This window comes from Schistocerca serialis, chromosome 1 (genome assembly GCF_023864345.2).
Source record: "Schistocerca serialis cubense isolate TAMUIC-IGC-003099 chromosome 1, iqSchSeri2.2, whole genome shotgun sequence".
Classification (NCBI taxonomy): Eukaryota; Metazoa; Arthropoda; class Insecta; order Orthoptera; family Acrididae; genus Schistocerca; species Schistocerca serialis.
The window spans coordinates 1,082,898,934-1,082,924,634 of record NC_064638.1 but is presented as its reverse complement, the minus strand read 5'-3'; the positions used below and the strand labels follow the sequence as shown (position 1 = coordinate 1,082,924,634).

The window sequence follows — 25,701 nt, the reverse complement described above, 5'->3', positions numbered from 1 at the left end:
AGCCATTTGAACCATTTTTCTCACCTAAAAGTTCTTTTCAGAAGAAGAAGAGCTCACAGATACGTATACAAGGGATGGCCATAGTCTGTAACTGTATGTGGGCTTCTACTGAAGTTGCGGCATATTATTAAGCACTGTGGTGCCTTGGGTGAACTCTTAGTCAAACTAGCACGATGTGGTAATTAGTACGTAGATAATTTGTTACTGAATGTGGTGAGTTTAGATCAAAATGAAATGAACGATATACTCATTTACCCTAACGTCGCTTTACTTCTGCACCTCAAATATATGATTAGAAGCTACTCTGCTTGGGAGTGCTGTATTTGCAGAAACAGGTTCATCGATCGCCCAGCGCCGCACGCCAGCCGAAGCGGCAGTGTGGATACCGTCCTTGGTCAAGGGCGCGGCCAACTTTACAGCCGAATGCAGATGCCGGAAGCGCGGGGGCGGGGTGGGAAGGGTTGAGGGAGAGGGAAGGGCGGTCTGCTTACCGCGCCTCGCGGCCCCGTCTGTTCGCGAGCGCGCCGCGGTCTGGCGTGACGTAACCGCCTGGCGGCCCGTCCTCTGCTATTCTCGTCGGTACACGGCTCTGACTCACACCGTTGTCATGGTTACCGCGCTCTCCCAAACAACACATGCCTCTGTCGCACTCTCGTGCGCGCGTTCTCCCTCTTCCCCTTCCTCTCTGTGACCCCCACCTGCATTTGCGACAGAAAATAGCCCGCACTCCACCCAGCCAGCCAATGGGAGCGCGCTGACGTGAGCGGTGCATCCAGAAACTTCCAGTGGCACTGCGCCTGCATAGCTGCCGTATAAAAGCCGGCATCGAAGAAGCCCTCACGTGTACTTTCAGACTATCGCGCGAAGCAATCCAATCCTCAGGTATAGCACATTTCGCGAACCCCGTACGCCATGGCACCAAAGATGCCAGCGGTCGGTATCGACCTCGGCACTACGTATTCCTGTGTAGGGGTCTGGCAGCACGGCAAGGTAGAGATCATTGCCAATGACCAGGGCAACAGGACGACACCCAGCTACGTCGCTTTCGGCGACAGCGAGCGCCTGATCGGAGATGCCGCCAAGAACCAAGTGGCGATGAATCCGCAGAACACAGTGTTCGACGCGAAGCGGCTCATCGGCCGCAAGTACGACGACCCCAAGATCCAGGGCGACTTGAAGCAGTGGCCGTTCAAAGTGGTCAACGACGGAGGGAAGCCGAAGATCGTCGTGGAGTACAAAGGAGAGGTGAAAAGGTTCTCCCCAGAGGAGATAAGTTCCATGGTGCTGACCAAGATGAAGGAGACAGCCGAGGCGTACCTGGGTGGCAAAGTGACCGACGCGGTCGTCACCGTGCCGGCGTACTTCAACGACTCGCAGCGGCAAGCGACGAAAGACGCCGGCGCCATCGCGGGTCTCAACGTGCTGAGGATCATCAACGAGCCGACAGCCGCGGCGCTGGCATACGGCCTGGATAAAAATCTGCGCGGCGAGAAGAACGTGCTCATCTTCGATCTGGGCGGCGGGACTTTCGACGTTTCGGTGCTCACAATCGACGAAGGCTCACTGTTCGAGGTCAAGGCGACTGCGGGAGACACCCACTTGGGCGGGGAAGACTTCGACAGCCGCCTGGTGAACCACTTCGCCGAGGAGTTCAAGAGGAAGTTCCGGAAGGACCTGCGCAGCAATCCTCGCGCTCTACGCCGCCTGCGGACGGCGGCCGAGCGCGCCAAGAGGACGCTCTCCTCAAGCACCGAAGCGAGCATCGAGATCGACGCGCTCTTCGAGGGTGTCGACTTCTACACCAAAGTGTCGCGGGCCCGCTTCGAAGAGCTGTGCTCCGATCTCTTCCGGTCGACGCTCCAGCCGGTCGAGAAGGCGCTCGCCGACGCCAAGCTGGACAAGTCGGCGATACACGACGTCGTGATGGTCGGCGGGTCGACGCGCATTCCGAAGATCCAGAGCCTGCTCCAGAACTTCTTCAACGGCAAAGCCCTCAACCTGTCGATCAACCCGGACGAAGCGGTGGCCTACGGGGCGGCGGTGCAGGCCGCCATCCTCAGCGGCGATTCCAGCTCCCAGATTCAAGACGTGCTGTTGGTGGACGTGACGCCACTGTCGCTAGGCATCGAAACTGCCGGCGGCGTCATGACCAACATCGTCGAACGGAACACGCGCATTCCCTGCAAGCAGACGCAGACGTTCACGACGTATTCCGACAACCAGCCCGCTGTCACCGTCCAGGTCTTCGAGGGTGAGCGCGCTCTTACAAGGGATAACAACCTGCTGGGAACGTTCGACTTGTGTGGCATCCCACCTGCTCCCAGAGGCGTTCCTAAGATTCAGGTAGGCCTGCCTGTGCAGATAGTAAATCAATACTTTTATCGTGGAGGATCTCATTCCTCTATGACTTTATGAAAGAAATTTCCACTATATGACCGTAAATTACTATTCATTTATCCACAAAATCGTGATTTCGGCTTAATGGTAATTCTAAATTGCATGTTGACTTTTTTTATGGGCAATCTCAATTGCATGTGGAAATGTTACGATGTATATCACCTGTCTAACTGGCATGTCATCGCCGTTAAAAGGTAGGAGGTACGTTTTTTCTACGATGACATGTCACTTAGAACAGATAAATCGCAACATTTCGACATGCACTTGAGAACATCCACAAAGCCGCAATCACGGTTGTGTGAAATAAATGAACAGTAATTTGTCAAATGTCGGAAATTTCTTTCAAAATGTATATTTATCGATTAATGTGGTATTCGGACGCATTTTTCACTCTGCAGCGGAGTGTGCGCTGGTATGGAACTTCCTGGAAGATTAAAACTGCGTGTCGGAGCTGGACTCAATCCTGAGACCTTACCCTTTCGTGCGAAAGAGCTTTGCCAACTGAGTTACCCAACTCACCACCATTCATCGCAGTATGGATGGTAGGAATTGAGATGTGGGCGGAAGTGAAGCTGCGAGGATGCGTTGTGAGTCGTGCTTGGGCAGCTCAGTTAGCAGCCCACACGGTAAATCAGCGTGTTCGAAAAAATGGCTCTAAGCACTATGGGACTTAACATCTGAGGTCATCAGTCCCCTAGACGTAGAACTACTTAAACCTAACTAACCTAAGGACATCACACACATCCATACACGAGGCTGGATTCGAACCGGCGACCGCAGCAGCCGCGTAGTTCCGGACTGAAGCGCCTAGAACCGCTTGACCACAGAGGCCGGCTGTGCGTGTTCGGTCAGAGAGTTGGCTGGCCTCTGTAATAAAAAACTGAGTGAAAGGATCAACAAAGAAATTCAATGGATCTCATGTGACGTCCGTTACGACCAAATACAAATAATAAAATGCAAAAAAAAGTAACTTAGTAGGGCACTTGCCAGCGAGTATTTCTAAGAATTACAAAATTTGCGGCGGTCGTGCTCCAAATTCACGTCTACCGATTTCACGTGTTGTCACAGTCTGTTTAAATGTCTAAAAACAATTTTTTTTGGTATTTACTCATTCTTCTTTTTACCCATCTCATAAATTGTAAGCCCAGAGGCGATTAAAACGAGGAACTATTACATACGAAGCTAACCTCAGTCACAAACCGCACGCATGTTATTACTATAGTCAATGCATTTTGCATAACGGACGACCATCTTCGAGCATAGATTTTTTATGTGCGTGTGTTTTTTGTTATTTCACGAACATCAGTCTGCAATAATCAGCAAAATATGGATACTGTCAAGTATGTGACGAAGCAATATCAGTCATAATAAAATTCACATACTTTGCCACTGCGTGCAGTTTATGCAAGTATTTTTGTTTGTTAATATTTTTGTAGAGTGCCTAGCACATCAGTTACAACAGCGGTAGTTTCGAAAATTTATTTTCACTTTATATATACCGTGCGTAAAAGAGCTTCGAATCTACAATTAATGTGTTGAGCGCACATGATCTTCCTCCTTAAAATTTGTGAGTGTATGTGTAGGAGGGACGGTTTGCAGTCTGTTTTGCCAAATGAAAACAGTGTACGTTTTCTACTTAAATAGTGTTCCAGTACCTGCGTAGATATTGTTTCAATACTGATGTTTACAGGCAAGCTGAACGCATAAGCAGTTGTTGCTACCAACAATTCACTCTATATTCACATCTACAGACGTGAAGCAATCTAACGGTTATGTAAGCTTTAGCTAAGGTTTTTAAAACCGTGTAAAGCTGTAATTTATAACCATGTAACGTTATACAAAAATTTAGACATTTGTTGTGATACTCATAAACGGAGTCATATAATACACTGTCAATTACATCTTCAATAAATGAATATTTTTACAGATTATTTACTCTATTCAGTTGCATTTCGTCCGAAAAAATGTTGTTAATTTTTGTGTTGTAACCAAGTGTTTCCTTAACAGTACTCACTGCTTATTATACATCAACCCTATAAATTAATTATTCGAATTCTCATCACTAACGCCTCAACAGTATGTATACGTAATATTCAAACTAAATCATAGTAAAAAGAATTTTTGTAGTACGTGGTACATAAGCCGATATCGATACATCATGAAAACTGTTACACATGTTTTCCAGACACTGTAACTTCGGTAGAAAAAGAGATTTATCGAACACAGCCTATCAGGAAATATTCGAGTGATTCTTCTACATGTTCGTAGTTGGGCTATTTAATTTATTAATTTTGGTGAAGCCGAATTGTGCAACATCCTCTTGTGCAAAAAAACTCGGCTTGGTGGTACCCTTTAGTGAACATAATGTTCCTTTTGTAATTATCTTACGATCTCGTCTTCCTTGTACAATCTGCAAATCACTTCCTTGTCGGCCATTTGTGGAATTTCAGCTAAAGGGCAGAGTCTACAACAAGCTTTGGATTGGGGGACACAGGGAGAGTACTGTGACATATTCATTTCTTACAGTGGTTGTCGTAATGTATTAAAGATAGGAATAGGGAAGTTTGTGTCAAATTCATACGTGTTAGTTCCGGAGTCTTCGATGCTATATGCATAACAAAATGAATCACACTGTGTTGAATAACAAAATGTTTCACAGTATTCTCTGGGGCATAAAAAAGACAGTTTGGATTAAATTTGTGCCGTTTGATACGGAACATTACATCTAATTCGATGTAGGCATTATTCATCTCATGGTGAAGTAATCGCTCCGGTAACCGTCTTTAGTGATTTAGAGAAACAATGAAAACAGAAGTCGTTGTAGGTGCTGCGTAGCCCCATAATGTAACTGGAGTGTTTAACTATTGTGCCCTCAATAAGTTCCTTAGTGATGATTAATGGTTCCAGTGTAATAAAGGAGGGAAGTCAGGGGCAGTTTAAGGTCCTCTTTTGAGCATCCCATGAAAAAAATATTCTAAATTTGAAATTCTTGACGTATTTTAACTAACAAACTGGAGTCTGTGGTAAACTTGTGACACACAGAATGCAACGCCCTGTGAATGTGAAGCCAAGTGATGTTTCAGTTTCCAGTGAAACAGGCCAATTACACAACCCACCCAGAATGTCACATGCGATTAATTTGGCTCGTCGTATTCCGTTTGGGTGCCGTAAAAGAGTCGGTCTAACGGGTGTTTGATGGAATTTTTCCGAGCAAACGTGGACGTGAGGAATCGCTTTAAATTCTGAATTATAAATCCCACTCTCGGTCTTAACACGACCAAGTCAACAAATAAATTGAGTGGAAGAGTGACAGCAGGAAATTACTGAGCTGTCACTGTGTACAGATTATACAGAAGACCGTATTACCTGCAGAAGCTTAAAATTAAGAAAAAAGAGAACCGATGTTGTATTTAAAATTTCTCGCCACAAATCTTAAACTACAGAAAATGGAAAAGGTATTGTTACTGAAATCCAATTTCATTCAGAAAAATAATCATAAAGTTTTTCGTATGCGGGAGCAATTCAAAGCAGAAATCGTGTCAAATTTAACTGTGCCGCGAAATAAAACTGAAATTGTTCCCGCAAAAATACTTCTTACTTAGCAAAGCGAATACGTCCTCGAGCTCAATTATTTGTTTGAGACGAATTGGTTGTAAAGCAAATGAAGTAACAACTGGCATATCAGACCAAGTGGGAACATGTTACATTAATGATATATATGTCTTCTTTTTATGCTTGTGGAGATCACTTTCATCAGTGATGTTTAGACGTGAAAATTACTTCTTCTCTATCTGTTAGTGTCAATGTGGACTTCTTTAATAGTACAGATGTTAATGTAACGAATGCAGCGTTTCTGTATTCTTGTTTTGTTATCAATATTACCTGGACATTAAAAGACTGCGTGAAATTTTAGAAAATAAGTACACTCCTTGTGACCTTGTACCGTGACGGAAATACAATATAGTACTGGCTACGTAACAGTGAGAGCTTTGCCTACAGTGCTCAGTCATGAACTAAGTGCTTACGTTTGAGACAATCTGCGTTGGACTATTATTAAATTCACTAGATACATTGTTAACGAATATTACATTCCGATGGATCTGAGGTGGTAGCGTTTTATGAACAATATGTGTTCCGAGAACATGTCACAAGCTACACTGGGTTCTGCTCCAGTAGATATGCTTTTAATTTCTATTGTTTCAGTAGCGTGGATTAATCTGTGAAGACAAATACTGTTACTCATGAAAGTAATGTAATGGTAGACCGCGCGATGGGAATGTCCAACACATCTCTCCGTCTTGTGAAGGCGTACGTTGTGTAGTAAAAAAGCTTTTATATTGAAGAACACTACTAAAAAGCAAAGAGATTCGAGCGGTAGCCCCTACGCTGTTGTGTATGTTAAAGCCTTTGACACAGTACTGAGAAGCAAGCTTTGGGAAGTAAAGGGTAGAAGAGAAATGCACAAAAACTTTGTCTCTGTTGAGTGTTTTAGAGCCTTTGACGCAATACTGAGAACAAGCTCTGGGAGATAAAGGATAGAAGAGAAGTGTACAAAAATTTTATAAAGATATTGACAAATCACTACAATAAAAATCTAGATTGGCTCAAGAGTAATCCAAAGAAAACCGTATCACAACAAGAACGTGTACAACAGTTTTATTGTATTTGTACACAAATAAAATTTTTACAATACTTTCATGTGATGCTGTTATTTGGAAATGATCACGTAGTAGATTCAAGCTCTGGAAACAGCGATCTCTTTTTCAGTTCCTGAAATTCACAATGAAGTATAACTTTGAAAGTTATGGGATAGCGACAAGCTCATAACCATTTTTAGTCAATAGCCAACCCGTTGAAAGTTAGTTGGTCATAAACCAATTAAACAGGATAACAAATTTAACATAGTGACCTTGCTTTTAATTTTCGTTTAATTGTAATTCATACCTACAGGTATTCATATATTTATTGGTTTACTTTAACATGGTCGGGACAGGTAGTTAGCTGTAGGCTTCTAGAAGGAACCATCCCAGAATTTGGTTGAAGTAATTTAAGGAAAGCACGGGAATCCTAAATCAGGATCGCCAAATGCTTATTAAAGTCTCAATTTTCCGGAATAGAAGGCCAGTCTGTTCAAACAAGCGCAACCTCTTACAGTTTACCCTCGTGTACAATAATGTCTTGTTTACACATCCTTGCAAAGAAGTTATCTAATGGTGTAAAAGCTAAGGCTGCACTGTTCATTCAGAAACACCCGTACTGCCTACGCTGAGCACCCAGTTGTCAATTCAGGAACGTCGTCAAAACACAAAATTAAGAATTTTAACAGAAATGCGGTACAATAATGTAACCTTGAATAAACAAAACAAAAAGGGGTACAGCGCTGACATTTCGCAATGATCAATGAACTCTTACTACGATAAGTGCTAAGTATTAACACAGAGAGTTCCGCAGAGTAGGCAGACCGAACAACAGAAGTTTATAATTGAAATCTGACGTTCGCAGTAGTAGGAAGGTCTGATGCCTCAAGGTGACGTTGTTGAAAATGGTTGATAACATCCATCATCACGATGCAATATTCTTCCATGTAGTGACCAGACTGTAGATATGTGGCGTGCTAGTATTATAAGTGATAAATGTCTATTGCTAAAAACTGTCATGTTCTAGCAAGTTTTAAACCTTGGATGCATGAGTGGCTGGACTCTCGGAAATACATGAGAGTTGTCTATAAGACCCCCTTCATCAGAAAAAATGCGAAAACCGATTTGTTAAAACAATGTTATCAAATAATGTTGGGTTTAGTGGCAAAGAATTAGTTAGAAAGCAATTATAATGATATTCTGACCTTCATTTTAGTACATGAAATACAATATCATAAATTACGTTATAATTTTTCTGAAATTAAGCCACAGACTTTTATTTTGTGAATGACTCAACCAGCCACAACGTTAACTATCATTAATGGGCGCGTAGTTCGCAAGACCCAACATGGATAAAATAACAAACTTTCAGTTTTATTGGGCTTACATCAGAAGTTATGCCCTTGAATCTCACAAACAATAACACTTTGTTTTTGCTAGTATTTTTTTTTCGTTTCTGCGTCTTTGATCACTTCTTCTGTCTGATCTATGTGAGCACACGTAACATCATTTTTGGTGAGCTTTGAGTTCGGACTATCTTCACCTGCTGGTGGGTGCTATGGCTTGTAAACATTCTTTTCGAGGTGTTTGATGTTGGACTCTTCTCTCCTTATAACATCATATCGCTTCTTTCCTGATTGCCTTCAGGAAAACTGTCTCTTTATCAGATCAGCTGCCTTGTTATTGGGATGCTGCTACGAAAATAAACATAGAGCATTTATGGACGCGACACCCATTACATTTCTCCATATGTCAAAATGTTACCTTCGCGACTGTTCCTTGCATTTTTATGTACGTAACTTCTGACTAAGAAGGTCCACTCCTGATTAACTTTTATTCTTGAGTAAAACTATTTCCGTCTTCTTTTTGCGCCCTTCATATACGTGATACTGTTGTGTAAATAACAGAGCACTGTGACACTTTTGTTTTTCTGGGAACTTAACCTACAACTGTCAAATAGTCTAGAAGACAATGAGGATAAATTTTCTCTTCACCTGGGAACCTTCTTTCTGTGTGGACTTGCGACGTTATTTTGTCTCAAGGTTTGCATTATTGTAAATTTCCTGCAATAATTCTTAGAATAATGGCAAATTTTGGAAAAATTATCCATTGTAATGTTCGTTGAGGTTCCTTCCACGTCTTCGTTAGTGTCTTTACTGTGGCTGAAATAACCCTGATTTGTTTTGTCCAATCGTGTTCCAAAAAAAGCATTCATTTCCTCAGACGTTACGTTCTGATAATTGTTTAGTGATATTAGCAATGTGCCTACCTTCTAGATTAGTGGTGGTGGTAATGTCCTATTGGACCAAACCTAACTTAAACTAACGTACGCTAAGGAGAACACACACACCCATGCCCGAGGGAGGACTCGAACCTCCGACGGGGGGAGTCGCGCGGACCGTGACAAGGTGCCCAAGACCGCGCGGCTACACCGAGAGGCTCTAGATTAGTACAATACACGGTCCCCTCTATCTTTCTTTGCGAATTAAAGCGCTCGCATGCTTTCTTAGAGTGAAAGTTATATTAAATGTTACTGGTTCTGATGGAACTTTTACAATATTGTGTGCTCGAGTTCTGCTGCATTGTGGCAATCGTTTACTCGACTGAGTCCCGTGAAGGCCAATAAAGATATCAGAATTTCTGTCATCCGTCTTCACTTGGAATGCTAGAAGACGCGAGTTCATTACCCTGGGCCAGTCAAGCTTTGAATCACCGGCATATTCCTGATAAAGGGAACTTCATTTTCAGGTCATTCAAGAAATTTTGATTTCAGAATATGTTATTTTTTATCCTTTTCCGTAGGTAAAGACTAAGAATGTCTTGCATAATTATTCTGTTCGTGAAACTAAAACTTACGCTCAACTGGAACAGTTTCGGAGTAAAGAAATGATTAGCTTTCCTAGTACTTCTGACATTTTAACAATGAGCGTAGGAGAGCCGACTATTAATTACTGTCAACATAGCGTGCCATTCAGATCAAAGTTAAATGAACAATTCGAAAGATGACTTGCTCATTAAGGAGTCCAAAATACCCCTTTCGGTATTTTACACATGCAGTAATTAATTTCATTAGCACCAAATAAGGTTTTTAGTAGAGAGAGTCAATTGCATTTCCAAGGATTGCAGAGAGCAAAACAAAATAAAATTTCTTTAAGAACTTTTACTGCTAACATGGAACATTGCTTGGTCGAAGGACCCCTATTGTACATCCAAGCGTTAACAACGCATTGCTCATTGCCTTGACATCGAAAGGTCTTCCGAATCGCTCATCACAGTGGACTAGCTAAGCCTCCTGAACGTAAGACCATGTCCTAATGGAGCTGGTCCTGATCATGGGATTCAGTACATCACTCCAATATGATAAAATCGAGAGATAAAAATCAGAAGAACATTTCACTGTGGTCGTGGATAGGTTTTGGGGAAAAATATGTTGTCTGAGGCAGTAGCAATATTTAAGATTTCATAATATGCTTTGCTGGCTCCTCGCTGGTGAGCGGCCCACCTGTGCTATCACCTTTTCTTCTAATGGTTTGTGGACACCGGAGCACAGGACGTAAATCATCAACAACCAGATTTGTAATGCTGGAGTAAGGTTTCAAGAAAGAATAATTTCTATTAGAGAGGCTCGTACATTAACACAAACAAATATTAGTTTTGGTATCAACGATACAAGGAAATTGAAAATGTTCCTGGTACATACCAGAGCGCTTGACGCAGACAGAAAATGCATTGTATTTTAATTAGGTTACGTGGGTCCCTGTTGGTTGGTTGGTTGTTTTGGGGAAGGAGACCAGACAGCGAGGTCATCGGTCTCATCGGATTAGGGAAGGACGGGGAAGGAAGTCGGCCGTGCCCTTTGAAAGGAACCATCCCGGCATTTGCCCGGAGCGATTTAGGGAAATACGGAAAACCTAAATCAGGATGGCCGGACGCGGGATTGAACCGTCGTCCTCCCGAATGCGAGTCCAGTGTCTAACCACTGCGCCACCTCGCTCGGTGGGTCCCTGTAAGCAGTCATCCAGCTGAGTGAGGTTATGCTTCCAGTGAAAAGCGAAAGTTCGCTTTGGCGCCAGCAGGTAGATTTCAATGCCAACTTTTCAGCGCCAGCTGGCGTGTCACATCATAAAGGTGTTAGACAATGGGACACCTACCACTTGGAATCTGTGCGCGCTGGTAAGGACCTTTAGGTGGTGGAGATATCTAAAGAGAGAAGATCAGCTATGAGTTAAATCAAATAATAATCTAAGTTCTGGTGTGTTTATCCCATTTTAATTTTCTGCTCTTCCCTCTCCTGTTCCTTCTGGGACAGCATGTTTCACCCTTTTCGTGTCTTTGTTATTCTGTCAATGATGGGCGTTTCATTTTCTCGTATTGGTTACCTTCTTTATCATGTGTGTCAACTGGCGTGGTTCCAAGACTTTTCTGTCACTGTTACTTTTCTCATAATATTTTTATCTAATTTTCTTCCTTCTTTCCACTTTAATAGTTGATACTTAGGTCTGTTCCACTTTCGATTTATAATTCTTTTGCTTGAAGCTAAATAAGCAGAGATTGAAGTAACGTAGGGGTATTCCTTAAAACTCTGGAGTAGTGATGCAACATTTGGTTCTCTCTAGTTTCTCTTAAGTTTGTGTGAATGCCTAGAAGAGTCTTCAGCGAGCAACGGCCGACTGTTATCACACTTTGAAGCTATTACTTCGCCTCCAATAAACACAAGTCAACGAGATGTTAAAATCTAGATACGGACCTCCATCATTTGGCGTCTCGTATGTTGTAAGATTATTCATCTTGCGAAGTTTATGTTATGTGGATTCTATCCACCTCTTCCTTTCCTGTATACAATTTTGAGTATTTCAATAAAAATGGTTCAACACTGTTTGTTATCTCATTATAAGCAACAGAGGCAGAGTTTTCATCTGACGTTGTGTGAAGTACGGATGACAGAGACACTTATTGCTCATGCTATAAGATAAACTGAGGAAATACCAGAACTAGGAGTTACCCCTCTACTGTGTCTCTTTGAAAGTAACTGTTTGAGATGCAGTTAGCCGAAATATTTCTTGTAGAAACGTATTTGTTATTATGTACGTATATACTACATACAATGCTCTATACTTAGGTACTTTCACGACTAGTCATCCTCTCCCTAAAAGCACTAATCAGCCAGCTCAATATGGCCACCTATCTAATAGCATTGGCACGGATAACAGCGGAGACCCGTCGTGTCATGGAAGCAATGGGGCCTTGGTAGATCACTGGAGGGATATGGCACCACATCTGAACACACAAGTCACCTAATTCTCGTAAATTCCGAGGAGGGGGTCACATTCCTGACATTGTGACATGGAGCATTAGCTTGCTGAAAACTGCCACTACCGTGGGGAAACATGGTCGTCGTGATGGGGTGTACGTGGTCTACAAACAGTGTACGATATTCCTTGGCCGTAATGGTACCTTGCAGGAGCTCTGCTGGACCCATGGATGCCGACGTGAGTGTAACCCACAGCATAATGGAGCCACCACCAGCTTGTCTCCGTCCTGCAGTAAGTCAGTGAGTTGCTTGCCTGGAAGACGACGGATTGGCGCCCTCCCATCGGCATGATGTAGAAGGTATAGTGATTCGTCAGACCCTGTAACGCTCTGCCACTGCGCCAACGTCTAGTGCCAATGGCCAAACACCCACATCTGTCATAGTCGCCGATGTCGTGGTGTTAACACTGCCACGTCCATTGGTCGTCTACTGCGGGGGCCTCTCATTAGGAGTGTTCGGTGCGCTGTGTGTTCAGACACACTCGCATTCTGCCCAGCGTTAAAATCTCATGTTGGATCTGCCACAGTTCGCTGTCCTGTTTTACCTGTCTGCCAAGCCTACGACATCTCTAATGAGGGATGCCACCCCAAACTCACGATGTCTGGACGTGGTTTCTCCCTGGTTTCACGACGTTTTCGAGATACTCACCACAGCTCTCCTCGAACACCCTACAAGTCGTGCAGTTTCCGAAGCGCTCTTGTCGAGCCTCCAGGCCATCACAATCTGTCCTCGGTCAAATTCAGATAGATCGCGCGCCTTCCCCATTCTACACACGGACAGTTCGCTCACTGATGCTACATGCAACGTGCGTGTGTCTCATTAGCAATCACTCTTCGCCAGGTGACACTGCTATCGCCTGGACGGGTTTATATCGACGTACGTCGGTGGTCTAATGTTCTGACTTATTAGTGTACATACATCATTTTACACTACATTCAGAAATTCTTTATTTAACTATTTTGAATAAAGCAATTGATTTACACTGAGTCCAGGCACCATCGGCTATATCTGTTATTAGATCCACCACATTAATGAGCAATATTCGGATCACGGTGTTCAGGATCTTGTTCAAAGACTTAATACTGGCATTTTTACTATTCGAATTGTATCAGAAGTGAGTGATCGTTCGACACGACAATTAGTCTACTTTGCTTATTTTCATTCGCTTATGTCATATGGTATTATATTTTGGGGTAACTCTCCCCATTCTAAAAGGATATTTTCGGCTCAGAAACGGGCGGTTAGGGGAATAATAGGTGTAAGTTTACGAACCTCTTGTCGACCCCTGTTCAGGAGTCTGTGTATTTTGACACTGGCCTCTCAATATATATATATATATATATATATATATATATATATATATATATTGCTTACTGTCATTTCTTGTTAACAATATTAGCTTATTTCCAAGAATAAGCAGCTTTCACTAGGTTAATACTCGGCAGAAATCAAACCTGCATTTGGATCGGACTTCCTTAACTCTTGTGCAGAAAGGTGTGCAGTGTACTGCTACATCCATTTTCAATAACTACCATTCGAATTCAAAAATCTTAGCAGTAATCCACGAGCTTTCAAAAGGAAACTGGAGAGTTTCCTCACGGGTCACTCCTTCTATTCTCTCGAGGAGTTCCTTGAAAAATTAAGCTGATATTATTGTGTTGTTGATAGCGTTTGCTTAAACTTATAGACTGATTTTTCGTGCTCGTGAACATCTGTTATTACTGTTATGTTGTAATTTCATGTACTGACACGTTCCATTACCTTGGAGATTTGGTCCTCAATTTGGTCCTACGGAACTTGACGTGTAAATAAAAAAAAATAAAATAAAAACTAAATAATCTAACGTAGTGTCTTTTATAACTTCCATAGATTGTATGATGTTGCAGTGCTTGCGTTGTGCCACAGGCGTTATGGAATACGTTAAATATATTCACAATTACTAATATGGATGACCAGTACCTGTATGATGGAAAGATGGCAATTAAAATTTGTGTCAGAGCCGGGCTCCAGCCAGGATATCCTCCTTATGGCTCGGATATTCTAATGGTATAGCTATCGCTCATGATAAGCGGGGAAATCAGGGTTCGAATCCCGGTCTGGAACAAATTTTCGCTGTCGACATTCCATCATTTAGCTAATGGTTGTCCATATTCGCAACTGCGAATACATGTAATGTATTCCACATTTTATGGTTTCATATAGTATAGTGTTGAGTTCAGTGAAGTTTATTGTATCATTCACCTTTCAGGCATTATGACAGAAATTCACAAAATTAATAAAGCACTAAGAGCTCTTATAAACAGGTACTATATAGATGATACTTCTATCAAACGCAAGTATCTTCTCCTTTTACGTCATGAACACTTTCATCGTAAGCTGGGAAACTTTCGTAAGTTTTATATTAACAGCGACAGAAATCTCTGATAGAGACATAAAAATGTAAGAGTTCTGTCTTTACTTAATATGAAGTTTCAGCTCTGTTTTTCGTAAAACTGATAAAACGTTGGTGTATGTCCGTTTGACAGAACGATTATTTTTTGAAATAACTCGTCTTTAAAGGTTCACGAGTATCCTGTCTTCATGCCCGTTCGTAGAAACCTGTCTCCCATATAGTGGAATCTATGTCGTGGAACTCCAAGTTTCTCTCATAATCGCGTAGGCGTTCTCTCGTTAACAAAATCTAACATTTCTCACATCTTAGTACTTGATGTTAAATACTCAAAAAATGATTGCCACTGCTCGCCGTGGTATTGAATGCCACCTTCTGACATCGCGCACTCTTAGTCCGATAAGGATGGTGTACAAGCGAAGCAAGGTCGACTTGTGAATTGTAAAGCAGGTCGGCTATTCGCGTGCTAGTGTTGTGAGCATCTAGATAAAGTGGTTAATGGGCGGTGAAACCACGAGTAGGGGAAGAGGTGGGGGGGGGGGGGGGACAAGGCGTGGGACATCCGCGCCTAATCACAGAAACTGCAGATCGGAGGCTTTCCCTCTCTGTAAAGCGATTTGTAATAGATCTGACGTCATAGTTGCAATACTGGTACTCTTGCAGGGACTAGTGTTTCTTACCACGGCGTTCAGTAGACATTGCTGAACATGGGAATCCGCAGCAGACGGTCCCAAACTGTCGCCACGCTGACCCAACTACATAGTTAATTAAGTCTGAAGTGGGCACTGAATCATCGAGTTTGGACCGTGTATCAATGGAAACGTGTTGCCTCTTTCGACGAACCACGCTGCTTGTTACGTCAAGGTGATGATTGTGTCCGAACACGCCGTCATCCAGGCGAAACAGACACACACTGGTGAGGGCAGTCTTAATTTATGAATTATAGATCACATTCACGTGATATTCCGTGAGAGCTGTGGGAATAATCTGAGGCACCATGACGAATGTGGATTACGCAAATATTTTTGCGGACCACCTACCTCTCTTCCATGATTGAGCTTTCCCGCGACAGCGATGTCATCTTCCAGCAGGCTAACTGCCCATGTCAAAAGCCACTTTTCATGCTAAAGTGGTTAGTCGATCATGACCGTAAACTCACACTGATACCCTGACCACCGAATTCGCCTGATGTGAAGCCGACGGAACAGATGTGGGATGCCGTTGGGCGCGAGCTCCACACTCAAAAGCCAAAATACTTGATCCGTGAGTAGAGATCTAGAAAAAAATCATACCAAGTTACTGTGGAATCCATGCCACGCAGATTAACTTACGTATTTCGCTCCAAAGGTGCACCAACACACTATTAACAAGGAGTAATGTGCTGGCTCATCAGTAAATATTAGATTTTGAAACGAAAATAATATACCGTAAAATACATCTTTCTTAGTTCCTATTGCTGTGCGTCATAGGAGGATGTAATTTCTTGAAGATTCTCAAAAATGCTTGAAATATAACCTTCTCGTGAGTATTAAAGGGAACAGCAACAAATGGCTCAGAATTATCAGAATCTGTACAGAATTGGACGCATGTGACTCTATAAGCAAGTTTCTCATTCGACAGTCTACCGTCGTGTGCACGTAATATCCTAGACGTCGAGTTAATGTCGTAACCCGGTTTTGGCTCTTCTCCATCTCATTTGGCAGCGCAATCCTGTCAGGCTGCCATCAACTATGAAGGGAAAATGAGACTGCTGATGTGAGAGTCTACGCACGTGCGCTACGCAGAGCTTTTGCCTCATACGGGTCACAACTTCATGTTTTTCCTCTCTGTGATTAAAACGTAAATGCAATCAACGTAGGTAGGGTCTATGAGTTTCTACTGTTGTTGCAAGAAAGTGCTATTATTTTGTTTCTTTCTGTATAGATTGTGAAGCACTTTTATTATCTTGGTATCAACGACTGTGCTGTGTAGTGCTAGTGGTGATTACTGGCTTCTTTATTAGCTGCTATTCAGAAAGAATACCTGCAGTAATAACATCGTCGTTGATAGATGTCAGATGTTACCGACTTAGTGACAATGATTTGTGATGTACGTTGGGACTGACGTGAAATATTCTCAGAATTCTAGTCCCAAACAAGAACAAGTATACATATTCAACTTATTTATCTTCATGGACTCAGAAAGGAAAAATAATGTACATACATATGGCTTTATTGTATAACATTGTACTCGAATAAAGAGCGCTGCCAATATTCAGTCTTATCGATCTTGTCAAATATTATTAACAAGATTCACGACACTTGGGTGGTACGTGTACATGATACGTTAGTAACTTACGTGGCTGCATATTAAATACTCCCGCGGCTTTTAGTTACGTAATGTACGACATGAAGTATCTAGCCGCATTAGCAAGAACCGTACAAGCCATTCCAAAGCACCGCGAGTAAAGCGGTAGGGTATGGCTGTTTTCTGTGTTGTGTTAAGGCGATGGCGTTGTATTCTCTTCACCGACAAGTGTATGACTTGTCAGACATCTGATGCTTGTCGTAGAACAGAGTTATGGGGTCTGTAGGTATCATATACGAACGTAGGGCGCCTTTTATCGTTCTCGCGGCTGAATTGAGCGTTGTGCAGTATCGAGACGGTTACCCCCACCACGTTGTCCAGATCTGCAGTCAAAATTTGAGCGATGGGTTCAAGACAATATTGTACGAGCACATCGCACCCATCTACCGAACACCTTCCAACAGGAGACAACCATCAACAGAATTTAATGGCATGGGAAACCTGCTGACATGACCTCGACTGAGCGTACTTGAAGCAGTTCTGCATTGCGTCATCGGATGAACCATCCACAATTACGCGGTCATAGGGTCGCGGTTGAAAATTGGTTTGAGCTGCAACATACCGACCATGATAGCGTGTCAAGGAGGGTCTACGTCACTAGCTGATCAAGGGTATCCAGACAGCACTACGTAACGCAGAACTGACTGCTACCTGTCATGACAGGAGAACCTGATAGTAGTAGGAGGCGGGGAGTATTTTGTTGTCAGTAAAGAAGCAGTAACAGCAGAATGGTTCAGTCAAGAGAGCTCACGATTTCGAACGTGATAGTCCTTGGTTGTCACCTGCGTAGCAAATCCATCAAAGACATTTCAACGCTTCTAAAGCTAACCAAGTCGACCGTTGGTAATTTGATTGTTAAGTGGAAACGCGAAGGAACAAACTCGGCTAACCAAAGACCAGGCAGTCCTCATGTACTGACGTATAGGGATCGTCGACCACTCCGGAAGGTGGCTGTCAAACATCGCACGAAATCAACAATGGAATCACTCGTGACTTGTAAACTGCTACCGACAGCCAAGCTAACAGCATGACTGTACGTAGGGAGTTGAAGAAGAGTATGATACAATGGAAGAGCAGGGTCTCACAAGACACATATTTCTGTAGTCAGTTCTAAGTGATGCTTGAGATGGTGTAAAATGCGACAGTGGATGACTGGAAACGGGTGATTTGTAGTGATGAATAACGCTATATTCTTGGCAGTTCGAGGGAGGCGTTTGAGTTTGGCGAATGACTAGAGAACGTTACCCGCCAACAGTGAGTAAAAGAATAGGTGGTATTACGATACGGAGATGTTTTTCGTGGTTGCGATATGATCTCTTTATTATACGAGGAGTGTTTTTTAAGTAAATACCGTTTTGAAATTTAAAAAAAGACGTGCTAAGATATCTCAATAATTTTATTTTTACATGAAAGCCTGTAGCTTAATCTACTTTTCTACATAATTTCCGTCATTATTGAGGCACTTGTCACAACGTTGTATCAGTTTTTGAATACCCTCCTCATATAAGTTTGCCTCCTGACTTATTAACCACTGCATCACCACTGTTATGACTTCGTCATCGTCTTGAAGACGCTGACCGCTCAGGTGTTTCTTCAAGTGCAGGATCGGGGCTGTACGGAGGATGATCTAGACTTTCCCATCGAAAAGATGTGATGAGATCTTTGGTCTGATTCGCCACATGTGGACCGGCATTCTCTTGCAGCAAAACGATGCCCTTGCTCAACTTCCATGGACTGTTGCTTTCATTCTGGTGTGACGTAGACCACCAATGTTTCATCGCCCGTAACAATTTGGCTTAAGAAATCATCACCGTCGTTGTGGTACCGCTCAAGTAAAGCCAATGCACTGTCTAAACGCTTGGTTTTGTGCACATCCGTCAGCATTTTCGGTACCCAACGTGCGCACAGTTTTCGGTAATTCAAGTGCTCTGCCATAATGCCACACAAAACACTACGAGAAACATTAGGAAAGTCATCCCGTAAGTAAGAAATAGCAAAGCGTCTGTTTTCTCTCACCTTATTGTCCAGTTCCTGCATCAAACCTTCATTAACGACCGAAGGACGCCCACTCCGTTGTTCATCATTAAATGCTCTCACCCACTTTCTTACCATTCCATCACTCATAATATTTTCTCCGTAAACTGCACAGATACCACGATGATTATCGATCGCTTTTAGGCCTTTAGCACTAAGAAATCTTATAACAGCCCGTACTTCACAGTCGGCGGGACTCACAATTATCGGAGGCATCTTCAACACTCAGTGCATAACGTAATCAAGGAAGAATCAGACTGTAATGGCGTCAGTGCGTAGATTAAGGTACAGGCTTTCATGTAGAAATAAAATTATTGAGATATCTTAGCACGTCTTTTTTTAATTTCTGAACGGTACTTACTTAAAAAACACGCCTCGTACTTAAGAAAACGCAAAATGCGGACGAATATGAACACACTTTACAGCATTGTGTTCGGCGTAGAATAGAGGAACTGTTCAAAGACGATAATTCGTTATATCGACATGACAGTGCACGCTCTGATAAAGCAGAAAGTGTGAGGAATTAGTTTGTGGACAGTAACATTCCTGAAATGGACTGGCGTGTCAATAGTTCCGACCTGAACACAAAAGAACGTACATGGGATGAGATGCAACGTCTTCATCGGTGCCCGTCTCACTATGTCCTCTGGTTGCGACTCTTGCTCTTGAGGAACGATGGCCTAACGTTCTTCCACAGTCATTCAGGTACATTACTGAAAGTGTCCACAGCTGAGTTCAAGCCGTCGTGAAGGCGAAGGGTGCACACCTCACATTAACGCCCCCTAATATGTTGCTGGACGTTTTGGATCAGACAGGGTACGCATAATTTCAAAACTTTCTTTATAGATTGTTAATGTAGCACACTGCGCACCAAAAAAACTGAAGCCCCAAGAAAAGGAGGAGAATTAGTTGAAACTCAGCTACTTCTATAGATATGTGATATTATTACAATGATGACAAAATCGTGTAAAATTTACAAAGAACTATGCAGTATGAGTCCACTTTTTAGTATCGTGGTGCACTATCTCTGTCCTCGATTCAGGCACTGACTCGGTTGAGGGTGATCTCATAAGCTCTTTGAATTCTCTCGTGAGGCAAGTTGGACCACAGTAAATAAGTGCTTGATACTGGATACTGGCACTTGGACGGTGCTACACTATGTGATCAAAAGTATCCGGACACCTGACTGAAAATGAAATACAAGTTCGTAGCGCCCTCCATCGGTAATGGTGAAATTCAGTATGCAGTTGGCCCACCCATAGCCTTGATGACAGCATCCACTTCTGCAGGCATACGTTCTGTCAGGTGCTGGAAGGTTTCCTGGGGAATGCCAGCCCATTCTTCACGGAGTACTGCACCGAGGAGACGTATCGATGTTGGTCGGCGAGGCCTGTCACGAAGTCGGCGTCCAAAAACATCCCAAAGGTGTTCTGTAGTATTCAAGTCAGGACAGTCCATTACAGGGACGTTATTGTCGTGTAACCACCCCGCCACAGGCAGTGCATTATGAACAGGTGCACGATCGTGTTGAAAGATGCAATCGCCATCCCCGAATTGCTCTCCAATGTGAGAGAGAAGAAGGTGCTTAAAACATCATTGTAGGTCTGTGCTGTGATAGTGCCAAGCAAAACAATGGGTGCAATCCCCCTCCATTAAAAACACTATCACACAATAACACCAATGACTCCTAATTTTACTGTTGGCACTACACACGTTGGCAGATGACGTTCAGCGGGCATTCTGCATACCCACTCCCTGCTATCGGATCGCCACATTATGTACTGTGACCCGTCACTTCGCACAAAGTTTTTCTACTGTTCAATCGTCCAATGTTTACGCTCCTTACACTAAGCGAGGCGCCGTTTGGCATTTACCGGCGTGATGTATTGCTTTTGAGTAGCCACTCGACCATGAAATCCAAGTTTTGTCACCTCCCTCCTAACTGTCGAAGTACTTGTAGTGGATTCTGATGCAGTATGGAATTCCTGTGTGATGGTCTGGAAAGATGTCTGCGTATTACACTTTAAGACCCTCTTCAACTGTCGGCGGTCTCTGTCCGTCAACAAAAGAGGTCGACCTGTACGCTTTTGTGCTGTGTCCGTTCACATTTCCGCTTCACTATCACATCGGAAACAGTGGACCTAGGGATGATCAGGAGTGTGGAAATCTCGCGTACGGACGTATGGCACAAGTGACACCCAATCATCTGACCACGATAGAAGTCCGTGAGTTCCACGGAGCGGCCCATTCTGCTCTTTCACGATGTCTATTGACTTTAGAGGATGCTGATATGGAGTACCTGGCAGTGGCAGCACATTGCACCTTCTGTATAAGACTATGTTTTTGGGGCTGTCTGGATACTTTTGATTACCTAATGTACGTACGAACTAGTTGGACGCGGGTTCTGTAGGAGACGATGTGAGAATATTGCTGGCCGGGGGAATGGTTCAGTATGACGCAGACTGATCTTAGAGACATGTGCCATGTGTGAATGAAAATTGTTCTGCTGAAAATTGGCACCACAGCACGGTCGCATGGGAGGTAAGACACGGAGACACAGAATGTCCGTGACGTATAATTGTGCCGCCACAGTTCCTTGAATTACTACCTGCTGACCTGAAGTCACAATCGATGGGTCCCCACTCAATAACATCACTGTGCGTCTCCAATAAATTTGAAGAATGGGACTTCTATCGAGATCGTCGCCACACTCATTGACAATGGTCATTCCAGGCAGTATAGAACTACGATTAGACACTGAAAGCAGTGTGACCCAATTCATCTGCAGTCCATGCTTCACGATTACGGCACCACTGCAAACGCAGCCATTTGTATTGTGCTACAAATTGGAGTCCGGCTGCTGCTTCTGTGAGCGTGGGGTTGATCTGCTTTTCTGTTATTCTGCGCAACGGATTAATCTGAGATGTACCCTTTACCCTGTGGCTCCTGCAAGATGCAATTTCCCCCACACTACTACAGAAGTCAGACAGACGCTCCTAACGTTGTAAAGAGAAATGCCTGAAAAACCTTCAGCAATAAATATCTTCTGGTGTCGTCCGCTGTAAGGAAATGACACAAAAATTCACAAGATTTCTTACGTAACTAGTGGGATCCTTGGGTACTGGAGTAGTGCTAATTAGTGTAAGAAAAACATGAAACTAACGAAAATTATTATTTATTTTGCAAAAATTCTGGGAAATCATAATGGCACTTTTACTTATGAATTGAACAAGTTATATCCTGGTTCTTTTCGGAATGTGAAGTTACCTCTCAAGGATAGGATCCCGTAATGAAATTTCTATACAAAGTTTAAGATTGTTATTGACTTGGCAGAATGGCTGAGAGGCGCGCCTACTCAACTTGAATAATTATCCTTTAGATTGTTGCTAGGTACGGTCGAGGCTGTCGCGTGTGAAACGCAGTGAAGTGTACTGTTGTGGAGGAAATATGGGGCTCGCAATAGCTGTAGTGCACAACACCGTAAGCTGCGATGACTGCTGTCTGCGCTGCTCGCTGCTGACAAATAAGATAACTCTCGTTCTATCTGGATTGACGTTCGCCAATGAAACTCTCCCTACGACTTGATGAAGTCAAGGATTCCTTTTCGCCCCTAGTCTAACTGTTGGCGTGGTACACTGGTCAGATAACCAGCCCACCGCGATGCCACTCAAAAATTCGCTCGCAGGCGTTTAACTATAACTCTGTCCCTTCACACCGCACAATAAGTGTGTCGGCCAACACAGTGAACGTAAGGGCTCACTATGAAGTCGCACTTCGATTCGCTCTCGACAGAGGTGCTCTTCCAGTGAAGTACTGAGGAGAGACTTGTTCCTCGCTCCAAGAGCGACAACGGAACGGCGCCTCTCCACGCCAGATGTGAAGGGATATATCTTCCGGTCTCTTCCATTACTCCTTCAGCTCAAGGCGTCAGAAATATCGTCTGCCAATCAGCATTGCTCTTCTAAAACGGGAGAATGACGTTTCGTTTAAGGCGACCACTCCGGAAATCTGTAGTATTGGCGTTTGGCGTTTGCTGCCTCCCTGTGAAAATCTCTGAAACTGCGTGCTGTGTGTAAAGAATGCATAGGTTGGACGCTCCCACACAATGTAGCGGAATTTGCTTTTAAGCCGAACACGTGGTCGTTCCCCCTTTCACTCGGGCACATGCTGTCTGCTCCACAGGCGGCCGAGGTTGACTCATCCTATGAAGGGACCGGCCTCCCGGTGTGTGGTCTGCCTCTCTCGAACTAAAAGCTCCTGTTACCGTTGTGTCTGGATTGTATGTGTGTACGCCAGCCTCGAGTATTTCAACCCTGGTGCGCACTTGTTATTTGCATATCGTTTACATGAATTCATACAACATTGACTTTATCTTATCGAGTTTGGGTGCGAATGAAGCGTCTTGATGTGCGTAATATGATTGTGAGGGCGGAATATGTAAGCAATGAAGGTCAGGAGACCACGACGTTTTACACTTCTTATTGACCAATGGCGTGGAAGGACGATGTTGCAAGGAGTCCATTATTTGTTCTCGAATGGCAGGCACGGATTGGTAGGAGTTATACTGTTCATGATGCACCATGCAGCGATCCTCCATTTTGGTGGATAGACGTGGTCGATCGGAACATTCACGGGACTATTCTGCCCTCACATTCCCATGCAGTGGAATATCACACCTAAGAGCCCAAAAAATTTGAATATTGCTCGTTTCGACTAACAGGACAAATGACGAATCGCAATGAGGCCCTTTCCAAACACTGTCAGCAGCTGTCTCCCAGAAGTACGTGGCATCTCTGTGAGCTTCACAATCATCACTCAATATCCGCCTGCTATTCACACCCCTTATATACCCTGCCAGAACCAGAAACGAAACTCAACACAAAGAAAATGAATGCAGTCTGGTGACCATTTTTCCTGTCACACAAACTCCAGCCGTTGATGTATCCATCAATGATGCGTACGTGTGCGCAATTACATTGACATCCGACCCTATCTTCTGCTTTCCTCATTTTTGTGTCAGGCGGTGTATGCGTCATAATTTGTCATTGGTTTGGAACGAGACGCAGTTTGTTGGTGTGTTTTCGCATTTGTTCACGGATGCTTCGTTCATTTATTTATTTCATTTTAGGTAATTTGCTTCTGAGTGTGTACTGGTAGCCAATAGTTTAAGGTTTAGTTTAACAGTTTTCGTTTCAATCAGAAGGGCAGTTTTACTAAAGGTATTTTTAACATTCCTATTGGTCACTGAATTGTGTGCCTACTAGTCTATGCATGTTGGGGTGGAGGGATAAAGAGATACTTCATATTTACCATAAAATCTGAAAATATATTTTTCTTTTCGCCTGTACTGTTATCTGTTCCAGGGTCACACAAGTACCGGATGCTCCTGTGCACGTTGTTAATAGACTGGGCGATGTTTGAGATCATGGAGTGAAAAGAGAGTGTGATAAGAAACTGTGCTCTTATTTAGGAATGTGGTGGTTCAAATCCCAATCCAGCTCCTCAAATTAACGTTTTCCGTGATTTCCTGAAACTAGTAACGCCAAAAGCCGCAATGATTCCTTTGAAAGGGGTTTAGAAAATCGTCGGCGCTGTCGTTAAACTGAAATTTTCGCACTACAGTTTGGACATCATCCTTACGACCACCATCAGTGATTAGGAATGCGACATCCAGATAGCACGGTTAAACTGATCTTTAAGGATGCAAGCAAGTTTCGTATAGTACTGGTACACCATATGTCCTATATCATCGTTAGAGAAGAACAAATGCAGATGATGAAGACTGTCGTTTACTCCACGTAAGTTGGTCGCTAGCTAAACTACAATGGCGGAAAAAATCGCAACACTAATTAATAATTAATGTACAGTAATGAAATTTCGGTAATTCCTTTGTCTAGGTAACCATTTTAAATGATTAACACTGCAAGATCACCGGTTAATGTAAGTGCAAGGAAGGCCATTGCAAAAATGAAACGCTGGATCATAAGTAACTGGTACAGCCACGAGTATATCGAATCATGCATGCAAATGTGCAGGTATTGTGTTGTATAGGTGTTGGACATCGGTTTGTGGGATGGAGTTTCATGCCTGTTGCACTTAGTTGATCAATGCAGGGCTAGTTAATGCTGGTTGGAGGTGACGCAGGAGTTGCCGTCCGATGATGTCCCATATGTGCTCGATTGGACACAGATCTAGTGACGCACAAGCTAAGGCAACATGTCGACTCTGTGGAAACGCGAGGTTACAACAGCGGTGTGTGGACGACCGTTATCCTGTTAGAAAATGCCTCCTGGACTGCTGTTCATGAATGGCAGCATAACTGGTCGAATCACCAGACTGACTTACAAGTTTGCAGTCAGGGTGCGTGGGATGAGCGCCAGAGTGCTGCTGCTGTCATACGAAATTGCACCATAGCGGTTACCAGTGGTGTCCTCCGACACACCGGTTAATGTAAGTGCAAGGAAGGCCATTGCAAAAATGAAACGCTGGATCATAAGTAACTGGTACAGCCACGAGTATATCGAATCATGATTGCAAATGTGCAGGTATTGTGTTGTATAGGTGTTGGATATCAGTTTGTGGGATGG

General features: G+C 43.3%; 1 protein-coding gene across 1 annotated transcript in view; it reads left to right on the top strand.

Annotated features, from left to right (window-relative positions):
* Positions 1–836: 836 nt before the first annotated feature.
* LOC126416024 (heat shock protein 68-like) overlaps positions 837–25,701 on the top strand; it is an 82,043-nt gene continuing 57,178 nt past the window's right edge. The window contains exon 1 of the mRNA XM_050083478.1: positions 837–2,343. Coding sequence (XP_049939435.1) covers positions 913–2,343 — 1,431 coding nt within the window. The 5' untranslated portion in view covers positions 837–912. The remainder of the gene's footprint in view (positions 2,344–25,701) is intronic.